Consider the following 19,772-nt stretch of genomic DNA (forward strand, 5'->3'; position numbering starts at 1 on the left):
AAGAGCTTCTCCAGCTGTTAAGTATAGTATTCAGCACTTGAAATCACAGTTCACTGTGACAGTTACCAACTGTGTGGAGTTTTGACAAGGATTGTATACCTTAGTGGTACCGTGTACTCCATGGTTTAAGAAAAGTAAAGTATAGACTGCATTTCTTTATGTTTAGTACAAAGATTAAAGTGCATTCCTCAGAGTAGAAGCAATAGAATAGAATGGGACAACTAAAAAACAAGCATATGAAAAGCTTTTTTACTCTTAGATATTTATGTAACTAGGAGGAGAATTTCCGCATCTTCTAATTTGATCATTTGAAAAATGAAGAAGTCTGTGTAGACAATTTTTAACTGTGTTTTAATGCTGTTTTGTGGAAATGGCTTTGAATAAAAAAATGGACCACACCATCCTGGATGTAGGGAAGGTAACAGTCAAAATCATAGAACTCTGGCTCTGCATTTATTTGAACTTTAGGAAGTTTTTGATGTGGAATTTGAGTAATCTTTGGTCTGTGGAAGTTGGACTAGAATTCACTCTGAATGTGGAAAGGACTGGACAAAGATAAGATTCTCAAATTTTGCAGTATATTCTCATTTTTTCTTTTTGATCATAATCTTAATTTAAAGGTCCAGTTATCACTAAAACTCTGCTGGGTTTATGTATTTAGGATATCCGGCCAAGTTTCCTGTTGATCTAGTGCTTAACTGCAAGTTAACCTAGTTTCAAGAAATATATAGGTACCATCACTGGGAGAACAACAGACCCCACACAAACTTGGCACAAAGTAGACAAGTTTACTGTACTTCCACTCTTTGTGGATAGTTCGAAAGGAAGATCACTGAGCAGTCTAAAAGGAAAGGCACAAGCTGGAGAGAATAATGAAGAGGTATCAATCCACCGTACCACACCATCTCTGACAAAATGGCATGACAAGTGGAAAATAACTTAACTCTGTAAAATGGGGAAAAGGCAGTAAAAAATGAATTGTGTTACAGTTTCTAAAACCTGCCTCAATTCAAGAAACAAATGCGCCCGAGCATTGCCAAGGTGTGCAATGTTCACATAAATCTCCCATGTCAGCAAATGGGAAACATGTAAAACCTTAAGAAACAGTATCAGAAAATATCAGATTTGTTAAGACCATTGAGATCACTGATTAAAAAAGGTTCCATCTTCAATCGCAAAGGCCTTCCTCATAAGATCCATCCTCAGTGCAGTCTGTTTGGTTTTCTCCAATAAACAGTATAGATGACTATTCCCAAAAAACATATTGATGTTTCCTATAACTGACGCACAATTTTGCTGAGTATAAGCATACTAATAGGTGTGTTCTTCAATGGTCAGTTCCTTTCTTTTCTGCAGGTTAACTAAGTTAAGGCTTCGAGGAAAATCGTTTGAATCAATTTCCTTTGAAAATACAGGCAAGATGTTATTCCTGTTCTGTCGTTACAGTAATGCAATAAGCAGTGCTGTCTTGTTAAGAGCTCTGCGTGTTTTTGTACCATTCTTCTGAATATATCTAGTCCAGATTAAAATTAGTAGAAAAAAACTTCAACATCTAAAAATGGATCCAAATTTGACCTTGGGATCAAAATACCTTCTGGAACAAACAAAGTACATTGCAGAGGGAGGTTCTGATCCAAAGAGAAAGTTGTATGGTCAAAGAGAGGGAAAAGAGGAAGAGTAAGAAGCAAGCTTATTTTGCTTAAAGGACAGTCCTCAGTATAAATTTGGATCTTATGGGAGTAATCTGGAGGTGTGCGGATGGGCAAAATCTAAACGCTGAAAACCAAACCACATAGAGACTTTATTTGCCAACTGCTCTCAAGACCTTTGCTTCTTTGTGTTGAGTTTCCTGTATTTGTATTGAAGGATTACATATGTAAGGCAGGATAAAAGAATGAATAAGGAATTTTGACTGTTAGCTTTTATTAATCATTGAGCAATGCAGCGTAATTTGTTCGAGTTACACTGCGATGTGCAAAGCACATGCAGCCTTTGGTGATCGTTCTCTCAAGAGTGCCTGCTGGAGAAAGAGAAGTGTACTCACTGCAGCACATTATGGATTGTGTCATCTCCTTTTCCTTTAAACCTATGTCTGTTTTTCTGATCACAGAGGTGACAGGAATTACATTTTTTGATGGGGAACTCATAGGACCCAGGGAACTCATCTATATTCAAGAACAATTTGACTGCCCTTTGTATCCAGTTAAGAAGTTAGAACTTATATATATGTGCACCTGTTTCTTTTGTGCTTTCTTTGGTCAGATGAAGAATGGATTAGAAATAAATTCTATGTATCTTTCCTTTAGATATAGATTATCGTTTTGTAAACTGACTTTCAAAGGAACTAAAGAAGCCTTAAAACTGAATGATGATTATGCTAAGAGCATTTCTGATACTCTTGACGATAGTATCAAGTAAATATTTTTCATGTGTTTTATTTCCACTTTACATTAATATTTTAAGATGTGATTGTCCTCTCTTGACCTAAGATTTTAATGTCTTTAATATCATAGCAAATATATATAAATGTTTCAAGTAAAATCTTACATGAACTAGCGTGTATACTTTGAGTATATAGACAGGAAAAGTATAAAAAAACCCAGAATGTTAATTTAAAATTGCAAAGCAATGTTAGGAAAACTTCTGTTGAAATGATCGCTTGTGAAGGCAAAAGAACAGTATTCTCAGTAACTAAAAATTATGTTTCAATCAAAAAAAAAAAAAGAACAGGTAAAAGAGTCCCCCGTTCAAATATGGCAGGAGGAACAAATATAGTAATAGGTGAAAGGGTACTACATGTTTCATAGAAGGGGACATTGGAAAAGGTGCTTTGTAATATGTCCAAAGCTCTTTGTGCTAGAAATTTGGGGTTTCTAATAAAGATGAAATGCAATTCAATTATTACTGAATTTTATGGTGAATTAGTATGGTAAGTCTCTTCTCATACTGAGAGTATGATGAGAAGAGACTTGGATGTTGCAGTGGTTGTCACAAACACAACTTTGGATTGACTTGTATGTACACTTCATGGTTAAGTTGCTCAAAAACTATCCTTGTGAGAGGATCATACACATTTGTTTGTTTTGTGGGTGCTAGTTATAAACATCATGAAATATTTCTCTAGGTTTCTCTTTGTGGGTTTGTTTCATTAGGTTATTTTGTATATAACTTGTCATCTTTTTACCCAGTAAATTCTGCTCTTGTTTTAGCCTTAATGTCTTTTAAACTGGATGTCACAGTCCATAGGAATGAAATCCAGGTAGAAATGTATAGTTATATGTTTAAAAGAAAAAAGAAAGAGTTAGTCCAATGTATGTGTTTTAATGGAGGGAGGAGAACTTTGGGAGGGAAAGAGGAGAGAAAGCAGAAAACTTTGAAAGGAGCACAGTATTTGGAAAAAATATAAAGTCCATGAAAGTAAATTGTTTGCTCTTCCTGCCCGTAGAAGTAAATCTAGAAAAATGTACAAACTTCAGTAGAATTATGCTAGATTTGCAACGCATTGAGTGAGAAAACCTGGTTTTCCCGTTTGGTAAATATTTTTTTTATGGCCCTTAGAAAAATAAAATATGTGCATGTTTAGCATTGCACACAGTGAATATTTCCATTGAGGTCTGCATTCAGAAGAGTAAGCATGTGCCAATTTAAATAGACTGTGCTTGTCAGCAATTAGTGACATAAAACTAATTTATTTTTTTTTTAATTCTGCATCTGTTAAAGTTCTATATGAAAGAATTCCTGGGGATCAGGAAATTTTATGCTTTATTTCTTCTTTTAAATAATGTTTATGTCATTATGTCACCCAATTACTTATATTAGGTACCCATGTGCTCTTTGTACAGTTTTTCTTCATAGCAGTTGCCATTACAATTTAAACAAAAATATTCTCCTCAGACAAACATCTTTTATCTAAGGCATTTTTAACAGGGAGGAGTTTCTTCTGGAAAAGAATAATTTTCGTGACAACAATTGTTGACCTTTTTTCTCTTTCTTTTTGTTTTGTGTTGTTCATTTAGTCTGGCTAAAATTACATACATATTCATGTATTTTAATAAGAACAAAGCATTACTCTTGGATATTTTCCATAAATTTGTTCTCATAAGCAATTTGATAGACATCTACTATAACTGTAATAGGGGAAGTTTGCTGTAAATCAGTCTGCCAGGTTTAGAAAACTAGAATTTATTAACCCATTTCCCAAAGGCCCGACATTACCTATGAGATTAGAACAAAATTGTCACTGTTTTCTGTTTTAGAGCAGGGGCATTTTATAATCAGAGTATATTGTCTAATTGTTTCAAAATTTATTGTGTTTTATTAAAGTGAAATCAATTTACCTCGTAGTATTAATTGTGCGTAACATTATGGACAGTCAAAAAGTCTGGAAAACACAGAGCACATTACAATTATGTTTTTCAACTGGGATTTTCTGCACTAACTCTGATCCACTCCTAGTACTAACTACATAAGAATAGTCGATATGCAGGCTAACCATATGCTTTTGTATGGAAAGCTTCTAGCAGTAGTATCAATAAAGTGGTATCACTAATAAACTTCCCATTAATTGCTCAAGTATCACCACAAGATGAGATGCAGAGGCCACAAACAGGATAACCTGTCACTCCAGCGTGCTAGGCAGTATGTCAGGTTAGGAGGCTAGCAGGATATATGAGCTAATGTATAAATCAGTTACACTCTGGGCATGAATGAAGTGTTAAATATGTTTGGGAGAATACTTAAAATTCAAAATGGAGAGTTACTTAGACTTTTTTCATTTATGTCCACAGAACTTTGCCTGTACCTGTTAACTCCTTGTGTTTCATTTTCTTTTCCATTGCTTTACCAAGATGAAACACAGAATAGATACACTTGTTTTAAGAATTGTAAAAATTTAATATGGTCTTCTTTTCAGTCTTTAGCTGGTAAAGCCAGATATTATCTTAGGATTTTTATAAATATGTAGGTACAGGAATATTCAGTCCTTCTTCTGTTAAGGGAAAAGAAGTGAACATTAGAAGATTCAAAAAATGGTATGCATCTTTTAATCTTGCTACGCTTCACCAAATCTGATACTTTTATATACTACATAGATCTGCCCATATAATTCAGTTGAAGGACTGGAGCCTTCTCTTATAAAATTAAATAATTTTAGAATTTTATTCCCTATTTTGCACCTCACTTAACCTTAGCATTAGAACTTGATTAATTAATTTTAGTTTTTTTCTGCTCAGTTTCACTTTCTCATTCTCATGTATGCACAATTCATTGATACTGGTATTCATGGAATAACAGGGGAAAGGTTGTATAAAGACTAAAAGGCATTTTTAAAACATTATCGTTTCAATAAAGTTATGTAAATATACAGGTATCTTTAAAAATGTAAAGGCTTTAATTGAATTGACAGCATTCCTTCAACTAGATCTTCCACTGACACCTGCAGTATTCTCAGTACTCCAGAAAATGCTGGGGTGAATGTTTGTACACTCGGATACTTTGTATAAAATACAAATACTTCTTTCTTGACAAGAGTTCTGTGGGTGGCATAGTAAGCCTCAGTAAAGGCCATTTATAAAATCCCTTCCTGGCAAGGCTATTTTGAGTGGATCAGGAGTACAAAATCAGGTGGGTTTTAATCAAACACACACTGCGGATTTAACGTTTCAACATTTTGATTTTATGCACTGGTTTAGTCTGTGACTTTGAACACTTCTCATATATATAAGACTGTATGTGCAGACACAAATACATTTGCACAATGAGGAGCAATGATAAAGAACTATTCTCTTAGAAATATCCTATTATAATACCCTCATTTCCTTCTGCTTTCAGAAACTTTGTAGACAATTTTTTAATTCTGAGTTAAAAAATAGTTTGCTGTATTTAGCCTCTGAATAAACATTTGAAATTAATATGAAGGACACATCAATTACATTCCTTAATACTGGGGGGTGGTCAGAAAAGTTTTCAGATTAATTGTAGCACGCTGTAGATGAAAATATTCTGTACCAATGCTCTTGCAGGACTTCCTGAAGCTGTTATTGTCTTGACCAGAAATTATAGAACACTATTTGTAAAGGGTTTGTCTAATTAATTTATTTTTCTGTTGATTACTGAATACAATTTTGTGAATAAATTATCAGGGTTTTTTACAGACTCTACCTTTATACTCATCATTAGCTACACTACTACCCAACTTTTTTTGAGGAAGAGACAAATACTTTCTTCCCAAGTGCTTTTTTCCCAGTGTTCATTAAGCTGCACAAACTGGAATGTTTTTATCTGCCACCTCCAGAAACCATAATATATGCAGAGAATGTATCTCCTTTCATTGTTTCCACCTTTCAGTACAATGCTACAAGATAGCACTAATAGCAAGCAATTCCACCACATTGACATTTTACATTATTTTCTTTATTTTACTATGCTATGTCTTGATGTGATGCCCATCTAGCCACTTAGTTTTGAAGTTTTAGTTTCATTGTTGAACAATCATCACTTTAACCCAGTGCAAATAGTGAAACAAAACAACTTAAATTTATTTGTCTGCAATTAACTCTGAGATTTTCAGGCAGGAGCAACACTGCACAGGAAGATACTCTGATGTGGTATGTCAATACCTTCCAGTCTGAACATAGTAACCTAAATCACTGGTTTTTTCCTACCTAAGTAGGAGATAAAGATTCCCCTTTTTCAAATAAGCAACTGCTCAGAGAAGTCAGAAAGGAAGTAGAAACCAGGAATTTCAAATTCCTCAACAGTCATGAAATGTGGCCGTCTGTACTGTGAACTCATGTAAGACACTGTTGAACTTTACTCTTGTAGCAGATAGAATTTTGAGAAACAGAAAGTTACAGTACATGGACAGGAAGAGCAAAGTACAGAAAAGCCATGTCATTTGCCAAAGACACCTGAAACTAGTAATATAAAATCTTATTTTATCTTGAAGTTAGAATTATCCTGTAATTGTACTGCAACATTACTCTGAGGCCCCAAATGAAACCCTGTTGTGTAACTCCTATCTAATCCTGAAAAAAAATTGCAAACAAAATAACAATAAAGAAGACAAAATGCTTGTAATTTGGCTGCAAAAGTAAAGCCAAAATGTGAGAATATCTATAACGTTTTTTAAGCCCTCATTTTCATTTAAAGTTGATACTTAGGTTTAAAAGTACTCCATTTTTTGTAGCATCAGGCTGGCATGCACTCATTAAATTACTTTAGATATTCTAGTTTCCAATACAATCTTCTGTATAGGTAAAATTGATAAAGTATACTTAGACTATAAATCATGATAAAATATAATGCTCCTAAAAATGTGTTAGCCCCAACCAGAGGCTGAGACATGGTGTAAGCTTCTTGGGCTGGTTTCCCATTGTGCCACCTGGTCTAGATTTTCCAGTGCCATAAAATAGCATGCAGAAGAAAGAGGGAATAAGTTCAGAGTTCTGCCATACATTCTGAGGAAGCTTGGAGGACGAAGTGTGAAATTGATGAGGTTCCACAAACCATTATCTTATTATTTAAAAGAATAAAAAAAGCAGGGAAGAATTGCATGGTGCTTCACCAACAAAAGTGTAGTTCATAATTGCTCAATACATAAATATGAGAAAGATTGCAGAGATCGTTAGTATTGTTATGTGTGTGCTAAGAGAAGAGACGATGTCAAAATGGTCTTTCCCTGAATAAGCCTTGGAGAAGTCCAAAAATCTGTGAGAACACATATTTTTGCACTGAGGCTAATTTGGACTCAACTGGCAATATAAATCCACCTTAACTGAAAAGGTAACTCTCTCTTATTTTGCTAGATGAGTGCAATTCGGAAATTAAATTTTGCTTGTCTCACTCTTGTACAGTTCAGCACAGACTGGCAACTCCTTGAGGAGGATGAGAAAGATTTTGTCTCAAAGGAAAAAAAGAAAAAAAGAGGATAATAAAACAGAAAAGTAAAAACCCAAACTTAGGGAACATGTTTGTTAGGGTAAAGAACTTTTAATATTTCAGTGAATTGTACATCTGTTTTAAAGCTCTAGTATGATGAGAACTATCCTTTAGTTTCCTCTGGCTCTGTTCCAGCAAAATGAAATCACTTCCTCTAGATAGAAATCCTAATTCTAAGCAACCTATTTCTTGACCCCAGTAGGACCGATATGGTTTTATGTACCTGTTTCAACTCCTACTTTTAAGAACTTTCCCGTGACTTCTGGATCTCAAATGAATTCCAGAATCGCACATCATCCAACTCAGTAAATTGAAATATTGTGAAACTGTACATTATTGTATCTGAAAAGAGTATTGGAGATCTTGATTCACGCTACTGGTACTTCACAGTCAGAGTATTATAACACATTTCATTTCTATCTTCCCATCTCTCTTGAGAGTCACCAGCAAATGGTCCAGAACTTCAGTTAGACTTCTTTTCTATTAGAGTTGTCACTAGCATAGCTCTTGAATTCTTTATAAGCTCTGGTGATGTGATCTAGAATAAAGGCCTGCTTTTGACCTTCAGGTGTTGGTATGGCCTTGCTCAAACTTACTTTTTGACCTTTCTGTCTCCTGGCATTCCATGCCCTTTCCTTGGATCATCAGCCAAGCTGACTTTACCAGTCTGCGCTTGTCACCTTAAAGTAATGGTTACAAGTGTATTGATGCAGTAATGACTTTACAGCCCAGCAAGCTCCACTTCATTAAATTGGTTGTAATTTGAACTCTGAAACAAGATAGCATCTGTGTAACTATATTTAAATAAATTAAGGTAAGAACTGCACTATTTAGTTAGTGATAGATTGCCTGTATTTATTTTTATACCTTGTCCCAGGACATCGTATGCATAGTTAAAAAAATAAGGCATATACTATTATATAGTATGCACATTGACATGAAATTTAATGGTGTAATTAGCAACAGTATTTTCTGTGTTATTCGTAAAAGCTTTTGCAGTATTTTACACTGCTTCCTAGTTTTTAGTATATTAGTAATCCATGCGATGTGGAGAGAAGTATTATGTGATGGTAACTGTTTCGTTTCAGAAATGTCAGGACGTTATATATTCACAGTCTTAGTTCTGCATCACTCTTCCTTCACAGTTTACAAATACTCATATATACTTGTATACATATGTATACATATACAAATATTTCCAAATACTTTGGAAAAGTGAAGGAAAAGAAGCAGAAGTTTTGTAGCCTGCATTTAGTGGCCTAATTTCAGTTTCTTTAAAATCACCATGAGTCTAGCATAATTCTAATGAAGTTCTGGTAGTATAACACTCAGAAAAGACCAAATTTCAGCACTAGGAACTGTGTGCATCATCTCTTCTGGAAAAGAAACATTTTTTTTTATAAGTTCTTATGTGAAGTGTAAAAGGTATTCTTTTGTAATATTTGAGAGCTAATAATGGGTATTGCATGTTTAATGCAACAGAGTAGCTGTCCTGTTTTTTTTTTTTTTCTTTCTTTCTGCACATTCGCCTCTTCTTGAACAGAAATAAAAGGTTCAAAGCTTGTCAGCATCAGTTTATAGATAGCTGTTTAAAAATAATGAGATATTGGGTATTGTAAGGCTCAGGGCTGTCTTGCCAGACTCATTTATTTCCATTCACCTTTTGTCAGAATTGCAGACAGAAGGCATTCAATTAAAACTTGTCACCTGTTGCATGTGACCTAATTTGTATTTGTAGTGTCACAGATTAGGATACTTAGCTTCATATGGAACCATTAAAAATGTAAAGCAACGGTAGTACTCTTAAACATTTTATGCCACATTTTCTTCATGTGAACATCTTTGTTTATGGACCATTCTTCAATGGAAATCACTTGTGCTAAGAAATAATAGCATTTATTTACACAAAATCTCATTTGCATGGGAAAACTAAGTGGATTTTATGCATGTTCTTTTATGTTTTAATGCATAAATGACAGTGCACAAAAATTCAGCATGTAGATGATTAGTTCATGCAAAGTTAATGTTCCTTTCCAGAGAGGTTGAGTACTGAGCTGTGTAAGTAACACATTTATCAGTTCTTTTGTCAAACTGGAAAAAAAAACCCAAGCAAAAAAACCCTCCTGGGCTTTAACCAAAGAAAATTTTTTTTTCAGTTCCTTTGCCAAAACCCAGCCTTCTCATCCCCTCCTCCCAGGTAAAAAATGGATTTTCCAAAATGTAACTTACACTTGGTGGCCCAGAAACATTTTTAATTATTAAACATGATCAAAACCTGAAATGAAACATTGGTTTGAACCACTTGTTTTACAAAAGCAATATTTTTCTCTTACCTGGAGAAATTCACTAAATATTTGAATTGGCCCAATATTACTTTTTTTTTTTTTTTTTTAAATAAGCTGTTTATTGCAAATCTTTGACAGAGAAACAGATAAATTAAGCAACTTATTCATAGTCACAGAGCAAGTTGGATATTAAAGTAATAAACACAGTTTTGTCTTTCAGTCCATCCCATGGGCAGGTTCCTGAACCTAAATTATTTTATAGGCATCTCTTGAGGACAGCGAATTTTATCCTATATTAGCAAATACTTTTTGGTACTGACTGAATGTAAAGCAGGAGGATGATTTTTAGACTTCCTGTTCTACACTAAATAGTGTATTTAATAGCGCAGATAGCTATCAGAAGGCAAAACGCTAAAGCCTTCCGCTGCTAACTGTTAATTCAGCTGTAGATCAGGAAAGCCTTAATATGAGTCATAGCTGTTATCTTCTTTGATGACTTAGGACTCTGTTTTCAAAATATTACTAGCCTAATGGATACATATTTTACATGTCTAGTTGAATTTTTACCTGCACGTGGTATTATCCAAATGCTTTGTAAACTGATTTCAGAAGTTCTCTGGCATCCTTATAATTCAGCACATAAAACAAATATGCAGATCCAGAAGAAAAGATAGCTCATATTATCCTTTTTCTTCATGCTGTTTTATTTCCTGCATGTTTCTACTATATTGAGAGAGGTCTTTTGTGGTTTAAAGTGGAAGTATTTCTTCCACTACAAATCTTTCAGACTGTAGGATTAATGCATTGGCCTCACACTTCTCTAATCCCAAAGTACGGAGATTACTGAGTTGTCTAAAGAATTACTAGATGATCATGCATTCTTATCTGTAAATACATTTTGTCTGTGTTCATGGTGGAAAAATCAACTGATTTTCCCATTCTTTGTGAATAAATGCAAACCCCAGAGTTTGTAATATCCACCCAAGCTCACCCAGCAACCTTAAAAGTAAGCACCGTATGTTCAAGTGAACTGGAACACTCTTAACAAGATGTTGTCCCAAAGGAGAACCACATCAGAACCTGCCATTAAAATTCCTTTTGCTCTTCCTAGTTTTGCTGTTAATCTGGTTTTTTTTGCCTCTGCTACTGATGTTCCACTAAAGCTTGGCAAGATGCAGTTATGTGGGTATCCATTCTTATTGGTCTCACTGTAAAATTTAAGTCAGTGCTGTGAATCTTACAGACGTCTGTAGAAAAAGGATTGTTAGCCAGTTACATATCTCAAAAATTGAGATAGGAATAAATTTAGTATATATAGAGTGCTGTGTTAGAAGTGGAGCTTGCCAGAACAGCGTCAGTGTAGCATGTGTCTGCTTGCCATAAATCTCTCATGTCAGGGACAGACAGGGAACAGAATTTGAAATTTCCTTCAGAAGTTAAAATTGTGGGTTTGGTTCTGATCTCAAATCTGTTCTTTACTGAGGTACTGGAAGGAAGAGAGGAAGTTTTGATTTGTTCAGATATTAGTTCATATTGAAGTTAATTGGATTTTTTTTTTTTTTTTTTCAAAATAAAAAGCTAACCCAAATTACAGGTACTAAGCAATTTCTTATAGGCAGTCCTGGTATGGTAGGTCTTGATTTGAAGGATTGGACCAATGCCTTCCAAGTTAGCCTGGGGATTTCCTGTGGGCATAGAGCTCCATGGAAAGGACAAGAATGTTTGTGGGACAAGTGGGCAAATGAACACCGGAGACTTGTAGCTGAGGTGAGAAGGAGAGGATGGAAGACAGGGAGAGGTGGATTATAAAGGAGTAAATAGTATACTTTGGATATGGCTTGGATCTGTATGGAAAAAATAGGTGACGGTTAAATATGATTATCATACTGAGGACCTGAATTGCAAAAAGAATGCTAAACAGGGATAAGGGCAATCTTTTTGATTATATAGCACCAGTCACAGGGGGGTACCTGTCCCACACCAAGGGTTCAAGGCAGTGTGAGAAAAGGACTACAGAAAAGGAATAATAATTTGTGTTGGTTGGTGAGGGAAGAACAGATGAGGAAGTACAGAGGAAATGAAGAGTTCAGGTTTGCCTATGTTAAGTTTGTTTAGATTGAAGTACCTGGTGGGTAGCTGATTGTGTACATCAGCTCTAGTCTTCAGTTATCTCTGTGCAAGACTATGTGGACACCTTCACTTTAGAGTAAGTGCCCAATATAATTTTGTTATGTGTTGGTAACCATTGATAGAAGTCATGGAAAGATTGTGTGAGGAACCTGGAGGTGAACCTTTTTTGTAGAGGTTTGGATAGTAACTATGAGGCTATTTTTTTCGTTAAGGCCACCTGGAGAAATTCTTATGTTGGATTAGTATGTATAATTGCCTTATTTTTAAAAAAGTAGTTATTGCATTGATTTACATAGTTTCCAGCTCTCCATATATTACAGTTCTAGTCTAATCCTTATCTTCTGAGCTTTGTAAATTATGTCAAAACATGTGACTGCCCATCACTCCTGAGGAGGTGAGCTCGTGAGTTGTACTTGTCCTAAGGTGTAAAGTGAATGTGTTATACTTGAGTGTTGAAATCGTATCATAACTGGTAGCAGGCCTGTTATTTCTATTTGTACCAAATAAGATACCCTGTGGTCATCCCTGTTTTTCTTGTTTGAGCTTTTGGTTTTGTTTTTCTGTTGAAGAATTTTGAAATGAAACTCAGTGTTGAGGAATGCAGAGAATCAACTTGCATGTCTTCAGTGGAGCTTTGTTCAGTGACATTTATGGATGTTTTGACCCTAAAAACCTGTAATGATAATACGTACAGTGCAATTCATTCGGAGATGTGCCATGAATTTATGTAGGTGAGGTAGATATCTTTCTTTTCACTTTGTGGTTGAGGACTGATAGGGTGAGTGAATGGAGTTGCTGAAGACTCTGGCAAGCCACATGCACAGCAGAGTTAAAGCAGAGGTCTACTTAACTTCCCCCTCTACCGTAGCTAGATGCCACAATATCCTCTTTAAGTCTGAGTACAGAGTATGTGTTGAATTATAACAATTACTTCTGTGATCAAGATGTTAAGCCCCTTCTGCCCCAAATGAAGATCTTTCGTGGACAAAATTGGTTTTCTTTCTTCCTTTTGTTTTTCCAACAAAGAAGGCATCAGTTGTTACTGTCTTGAGAGCACATAAAAATATCTTTATGTAATGAATTCTCTCATACAAGCTATAGGACTCACAAGGGAAAAGGCATGCATATACACAGGAACCTATGGATTTCAGTTTGCTGTTCCCCGCCCGCCCCCCCCCCCAACTCAAGTTTTTATGGAATATCAGATGGGTATACTCTCTTAAGTGGTGTCTTGCATTGTGTTTACTTCTATAAAGACTCTTGGGAATTAGAATACCACTTAGGGTGTGTTAGATTATCAGAAATTTATTCTAAAATAGCTACTTTGTAACGGTACTAGGAGCAAGGAAATCTTAGGAGCTAAAATGATGGTAAACTCCATATCAGTTTTAATGAAAGGTTTATAAACCTCTAATTTATGTTCTAAATTATGTTGGTACTATGTTATCAAAAATATTTTTGAATTAGAATTAGTTATGTTATAGATTTAAGTAATTTTAAAATGTGTAATACTGTTACTCCCCAGTTACTCAGAATTATGATTTTTTCTTTTTGAAAAAGAACGTAGCTATATTTATAGGTATAGCTATGTATGATAGGTGAGTACATGGATCTATGTATAATTTTGCTATTGTGACATTCATCTCTATTTCCTTCCATTGAGTATGTGAATGGCTTGAATGTGTATCTTGGCAAATGCAAAGGAGGTAAAAAAAATTGTTCATCTTGGTAGATTTATATTATTTTAATTTAAGCTTCAGTTCCATTACTTTTTGATTAAACATACTTCTATCTGATGCTATCCGTCTTTTATCACTATGAAATCTGCTCCCAAGCAGAAAGAAGGATGGCATCTGAATTATGCAGAAATCATTTTCTATCTATTTTTTCTTCAAATGCTGGGCAGTCTTTTTCATAATCCCACCAATATCACATGTGGCTTGTTCTAATCCTCTGCCTATTTCTGAATATTCAACTGTCAAACCATGGTCTTTTGCTATTTGTTTTTATGGCAGCTTATTGTCCTGGATGTCATTTGCTTCAGGTGTAGCTCAAACTCCCGATTCAAGGTTGGAACACACTGAATTATCATTAGCTCTGAAAAGCTTTTGACTATCAGTTTTTAAAGTGTTGCTGTAGTTCATGCATTTCTAAGTATAGCTTTAAAAACAAACAAAAAATATCCACGCTTTGATGATTGAATCACTATGAATTTTATAAGATAGCTTAGACTACAAATAGGTCACAAGTTTGGTAGTGAAATAGGTAAATACCATATATAAGACTTGATTCATAATTATACACTGACCTATTTGGGTATGTGGTTGATTGGTTTTATTATTTATATAATGTGATTTGCAAAAACATAATTAGTAACATACAGTGAGAAATGTACTTCTTGAGTTTGAGAGAGTGAAGTACACAGTCTTCTGCAGTAAACCAAATCAAATTTCACTATTAAATAGAGGTGATGATTACCCACTTTCCTGGTGAGCAAAAACTATTTAGCACTGTTGTATACAATTCACTGCATTATAGTTACAGACATTGCTTGTGTCCTTAAGCCAAGTACCTCCTGTGTTACTAACCTTTATAGATACCAACAGTCTGTCTGGGCGAATGAGAACCCCATGCACACAAAGCCTTCCTTGCTGCTAGAGGAGTACAGACGTGGATCTGTAAGCTGCCATCTCCCTTGGTTCAGCTAGTGAGTGTTCTGGTGTGTTAGTTTCATGCCAGCTTGGAGAGGAGGAGATAGAACAGGAAAACAACAACAACAAAAGACTGACAGATGTTTCCTGGTAACTGGACTGTGTTACCAGTGCAGGTTCATGAGCAGCACATAAACTCTGTGCTGTATTCTTCTTGCTGTGCACAGAAACTGTAACTTCTCTGGTGGTGGCTTCTCTGCTGTCCAGAAGCCAGTTCTGGAGGTGTTTCCTGTGAGGGAGAGATCAGGGAGATAGGAAGTAGTAGAGTAGGGCACAATAATGGCAATAGAAAAGATGAATAGAGGGAGGAGAGCTAAAATAGACAATGAAAAGAAAAGTGAGAAAGTGAGCTGCACTTTATTACATTGCTCACAGGGATCATTGTTACGTAATGTGTCCTTGCATTCTTGTCTAGTTAAATCCCTGTCATCAGGGACAAATTTTGCACTTGGTATTACTTGTCCTGCTGCCCTGCATATGTGCCGAGTTTTTCAACTTCAGTGTTATGTTACTACTTGTTTATACTGACATTCATCCTGGTTGTCTGGAAATCTGCCTGGGTGACTCAGAAGGAAATAAAAATACTTCATTGTTTTATAGGATCTACCATCTTTTTCCCCCCCCTCCTTTTTTCATTTTGTCTATGAGAGCAGCCATAGCTTGTTTCAGGAAGGTAAACTCCTATATATCTATACAAAACAGGTAGCAGAATGCTTTATTGAAGCAATGAACAATATGGAGGTAGAACACAAATGTTAATTCAAACTCATCATTGATGACATTAAATGAACAGCCATACAATTTCTTTCAAACCCTTATGAACAGTTTCCAGTCTTCAAGCCACATGTATGTTCTTATTTTACTAAGGATACTTACTTTGTATCCTCTGGCCATGTTAATCCATGTTAATTAAAAGCATTGGGTTTTGGTATCTAAACTTTATACAGCACTCATTGTTTCTAAAGTTCTAATTCTCTGTACTTCTCTACTCACAATGTTAGCCTCGTGTATCCATGGTGTTTATTACAGCTTTGAACTTCGGCTTCTGGCAAAGATGACTGAAGATCAGACTCTTACAAATGGAAAGTAAACTTGTTAGCTGTTTTTAATAATATGTAAAAATGAACAAATGGTTTTGAGTGAACAGGAGATTATGTTGTATACTTAGTCTTGCATGTGTGAAAATCTAAACAGCTTGCAAATACTTGTAGTGCTGCTTTCCCTTGCTTTCTAAAATTAATTTTTTGAAATGAACATGCATTTTAAATAAATATTGGAAGGCAGGAGATAGAAGATTGTAACCTGAAAGGCATCCTCATAATATATTTAATTACCTATTTGCTTATTTTTCCCAATGTAGGTGTCCGCCTAGACAGAGTACGTGGGGGTCGCCAGAAGTACAAGCGCAGAATAGATGCAGAGAATAGCCCATACCTGAACCCTCAGCTAGTTCAGCCAGCAAAAAAGCCATGTGAGTACACCAGATACACAAAATTTCTCTTTGAATACAAGGTATTGACTCCTAGTCCTGTTTGCTAAGCTCCTTCTGACTGGGACAAGGGTTTGGTCAGAAGATATTACCATGAACACTACATCAATTTAGCTGTTAACGTATTTTGTTTTAAATATGCTCATCTTTCTCAAGTGAAGTTGAACAAAGAATATTTTTACAGGTGGAAGTGTATAAAAGCATGGTTTATGCAGTGCAAATTTTACATTTACAGGTTATCTTTATTTTCAGTGGTACATAAAATGGTTCATACTGTGATCATTAGTTCATTGAAGCTTCTAGTTTCAGATTTCACAAGAAAGTGATTTTTGTAGTTTTCACTAACTAAATGAGTTTGACTGCTCAACCTCCCAATGAAAATACATTAAGAGCCTCATTAATTTATACCTATAGATTAATACACTACCTAGCATTAGATTAAAAGAGCAATATGCCACAGTAATAACAAGCATAGATTGGTAGTTTGGGCTCTAGTACCCTTATGGATTTTTTTGCTTTGTTTTGTTATGTTTTAATAATCTCCTTGATTGTATCTCACCAGGCTGAAATTGAGAGAGAGAGAGATGATCATCTCGTTGCGAAAATACAAGTTCCATCCTCTTTGCGATTAACTAAAAATAGTTAGGGGTTTTGCTTTGCAGCTTATATAAACTCAAGCAGCAACTGTACTAATTCCATGAAGTAAATTTAATAGCATTATAGCTGTAGTGCAAGAGGCTAGTGTATTACCCTGCAAAGGCATCCACGCTGTAGGAAGTGTTGTAAACTCTTCTGAATTCAAATGAAAATACACATGTCCAGTTGCTCCTGCTGAGAAGTTTGATTTACTCCTAAAATAGAGAAATAAGCCAGAGAAATAAGGAGGGCAAACTCTTTCTTGTCTCCCATTTACCTCTGCTCCTATGCCTCTGACAACACACAGGTCAGTTTTAAGTTCTTGAAAATATCTGGCTGTATGGAAAATGGAATTTGTTTCCGTTCCTGTTCCCCAGTAGGGGACAGTGCTGTGTACAATACGTTTGAGCATATGGGGATCTGGAGAGCAAATAAACAGTCTTTGAACTGTAAGTGAAAGGGCATTTTAGCTGTGTCAAAGAAAAAACAGCCAGTTTTACATAAAATTAAGGCTTAAGTGAACATATGGCATAGTTTCCTTTTGCCTTTCCAAAAAACATTATGCTGATTATATTCCTTCAATTGTCCAATCTGGCATCTTCTACTCAGCCTCCATAAGCTGTCCCACTGTTCTGTAAATACAATCTAGGGCTGCACTAAGCAGATTTTGCACATTATAATAAAAACTTTCTGATAATACAATAAAATTTAATAAACTCTAATGCTTAATTTCATTAGAGGTTTAGTTTTCCTGGGTGCACAGATTGTCAGTTTTTCATTTACTTGATATTGTCATTGAGTAGAAATATTGATAGCCTAGCATAACAAAAAAGCCAAGACCAAACAGGCAAAAAAAAAAAAAATCCAACCCCAAAACCCCAAGCCCTGTAATATGAACAGAGGTTAATGCAGCTGTACTGAAACACAAGAATCTCTGCGTAAACCCAAGATTACTGCAAAGTAGTGCATTACATTACCTTTAAGATGATAACTACACCAATTTCTGTAAGCTCCATTTGTCTGAGATAAACTAACCTCCTTATAAATCATTACTCATTATCTAAGTGCCTCCTTTCATTTTCCTTAGCTCATCCAATTACAAACATTTTTGTAACAAACATTTATAAAACTTAATTTTCAGATCCTGCCAGATAAGTGTCAAGACTTGAAACAGTTGAATCGGTTTTGTGTGGAAGTAGCCTGGGAGATTTTCTGGACCCTGACTGATAGTTTGTGTGTAACAAAGGCACAGGAATGAAAATTGGGTTCTATTGATTCTAATTAGGGAAACATTAAATAAGATTTACCTAGAAACAGTGCTCATGGCTATTCAATTTCCTGAGTGATGGAGCTTTCTGAGTACATCAAAATTTTCCTATGGCCTATACTAATGCATGGTCCAATATATGTAGCTTTTTCCCCCTATAGGGAAAGAATGGGTGTTTGGAGGATCTTTCCTACACCTACTTCTGGTCTCTATTATATTTTCCAGCTTCAGCAGGGAATCTAATGCCCCCCCCCCCCCCCCCCCGTAGATCTTGTTGATTGCAAAAATAAAAAGAATTTGAGATTTTGGGAATCCTGAGTCAAAATATACAATGTTCCTGAATCATCTACAAAAAGCCATTGGTGAGGAACCTAATAAAAAAATGAAGGAGGTTCTTTGGCCATTTCTTCTGTTTGCAGGGAAAAAAAACAGAACTTGGAGGTGTGAGTGCTTCTTCATTCATTTATCAGTAGTTAAAAAACCACAAAGTTGAAATCCTCAACTACATATGTATTGATGTTAAGAAGCTCGTAATTTATTTATCCTACTTCTCAGTACCTGTAAAAATATTGGAATTTGGGAAGAAGCAATGTTATCTTTTCTCACTTAAAAAGATTATGTTTGCTATGTGAAATTAAACAGGATATGAAGACTGTTTAAAAAATAAAAAAATTATGTGCAAAGGCTGTTTGCCAATATAAGTTAAAACTACCATCTGTCATCTTTAAATAAGAATAGAATTCCTCATTAATCAGTTTGATAATCAGTAGAATATTGAGATCAAGAATTACTGAGTTGGCATAGTTCCTATAGTTCATATAAAGCATGAATATATCCCCTTGTAATAAAACATGCTTGATGTGATGGTTTCCAGTTGGCTCAAGGGCTAACATATATCACAACTTCTGACGCAAAAATTTGGAATAAGGCAAAAATTGTAGAGACAGTAGATCAGAATCGAGGAGTAGTCTGTGTCACAAAAGAGCAGTAAAGTATCAGAAATCCGAATCAAGTGAGTATTTTATGGAAATCTGTCATGGCTGGTTGGGAGCCTCTCTGACACGTCCTGGGCAAGTCACATTCCCGTCAGCTTCCATTGCAGCTCTCCCACAGGAAGACAGTGTGGTCCATCCTGTGACTTATATGCAGAAGGGGAAAATGATACTAATTCTGGCAGCATTCTCTGCAGTCAGAAAATACTTAGCACCTTCTCACAGTGGAATCCCGTTTATATCAGGCGCCATAACTCTTTATCCTAACGAAGGGAACAGATCCATGTAAATTCACTAAAGGGTGCCATTTGGGCTTTAAATTCT

The 19,772-nt window shown here is 35.3% G+C and overlaps 1 protein-coding gene across 14 annotated transcripts in view; it reads left to right on the top strand.

Moving 5' to 3' along the window:
* The window catches only part of ESRRG (estrogen related receptor gamma), a 386,503-nt gene that overhangs the window by 316,387 nt on the left and 50,344 nt on the right, over positions 1–19,772 (top strand). For all 14 annotated transcript variants that reach the window (XM_075042636.1, XM_075042629.1, XM_075042635.1 and 11 more), the window contains one exon: positions 16,425–16,535. In XM_075042636.1, coding sequence (XP_074898737.1) covers positions 16,425–16,535 — 111 coding nt within the window. The remainder of the gene's footprint in view (positions 1–16,424; positions 16,536–19,772) is intronic.

Source organism: Buteo buteo, chromosome 12, assembly GCF_964188355.1.
Source record: "Buteo buteo chromosome 12, bButBut1.hap1.1, whole genome shotgun sequence".
Classification (NCBI taxonomy): domain Eukaryota; kingdom Metazoa; phylum Chordata; class Aves; order Accipitriformes; family Accipitridae; genus Buteo; species Buteo buteo.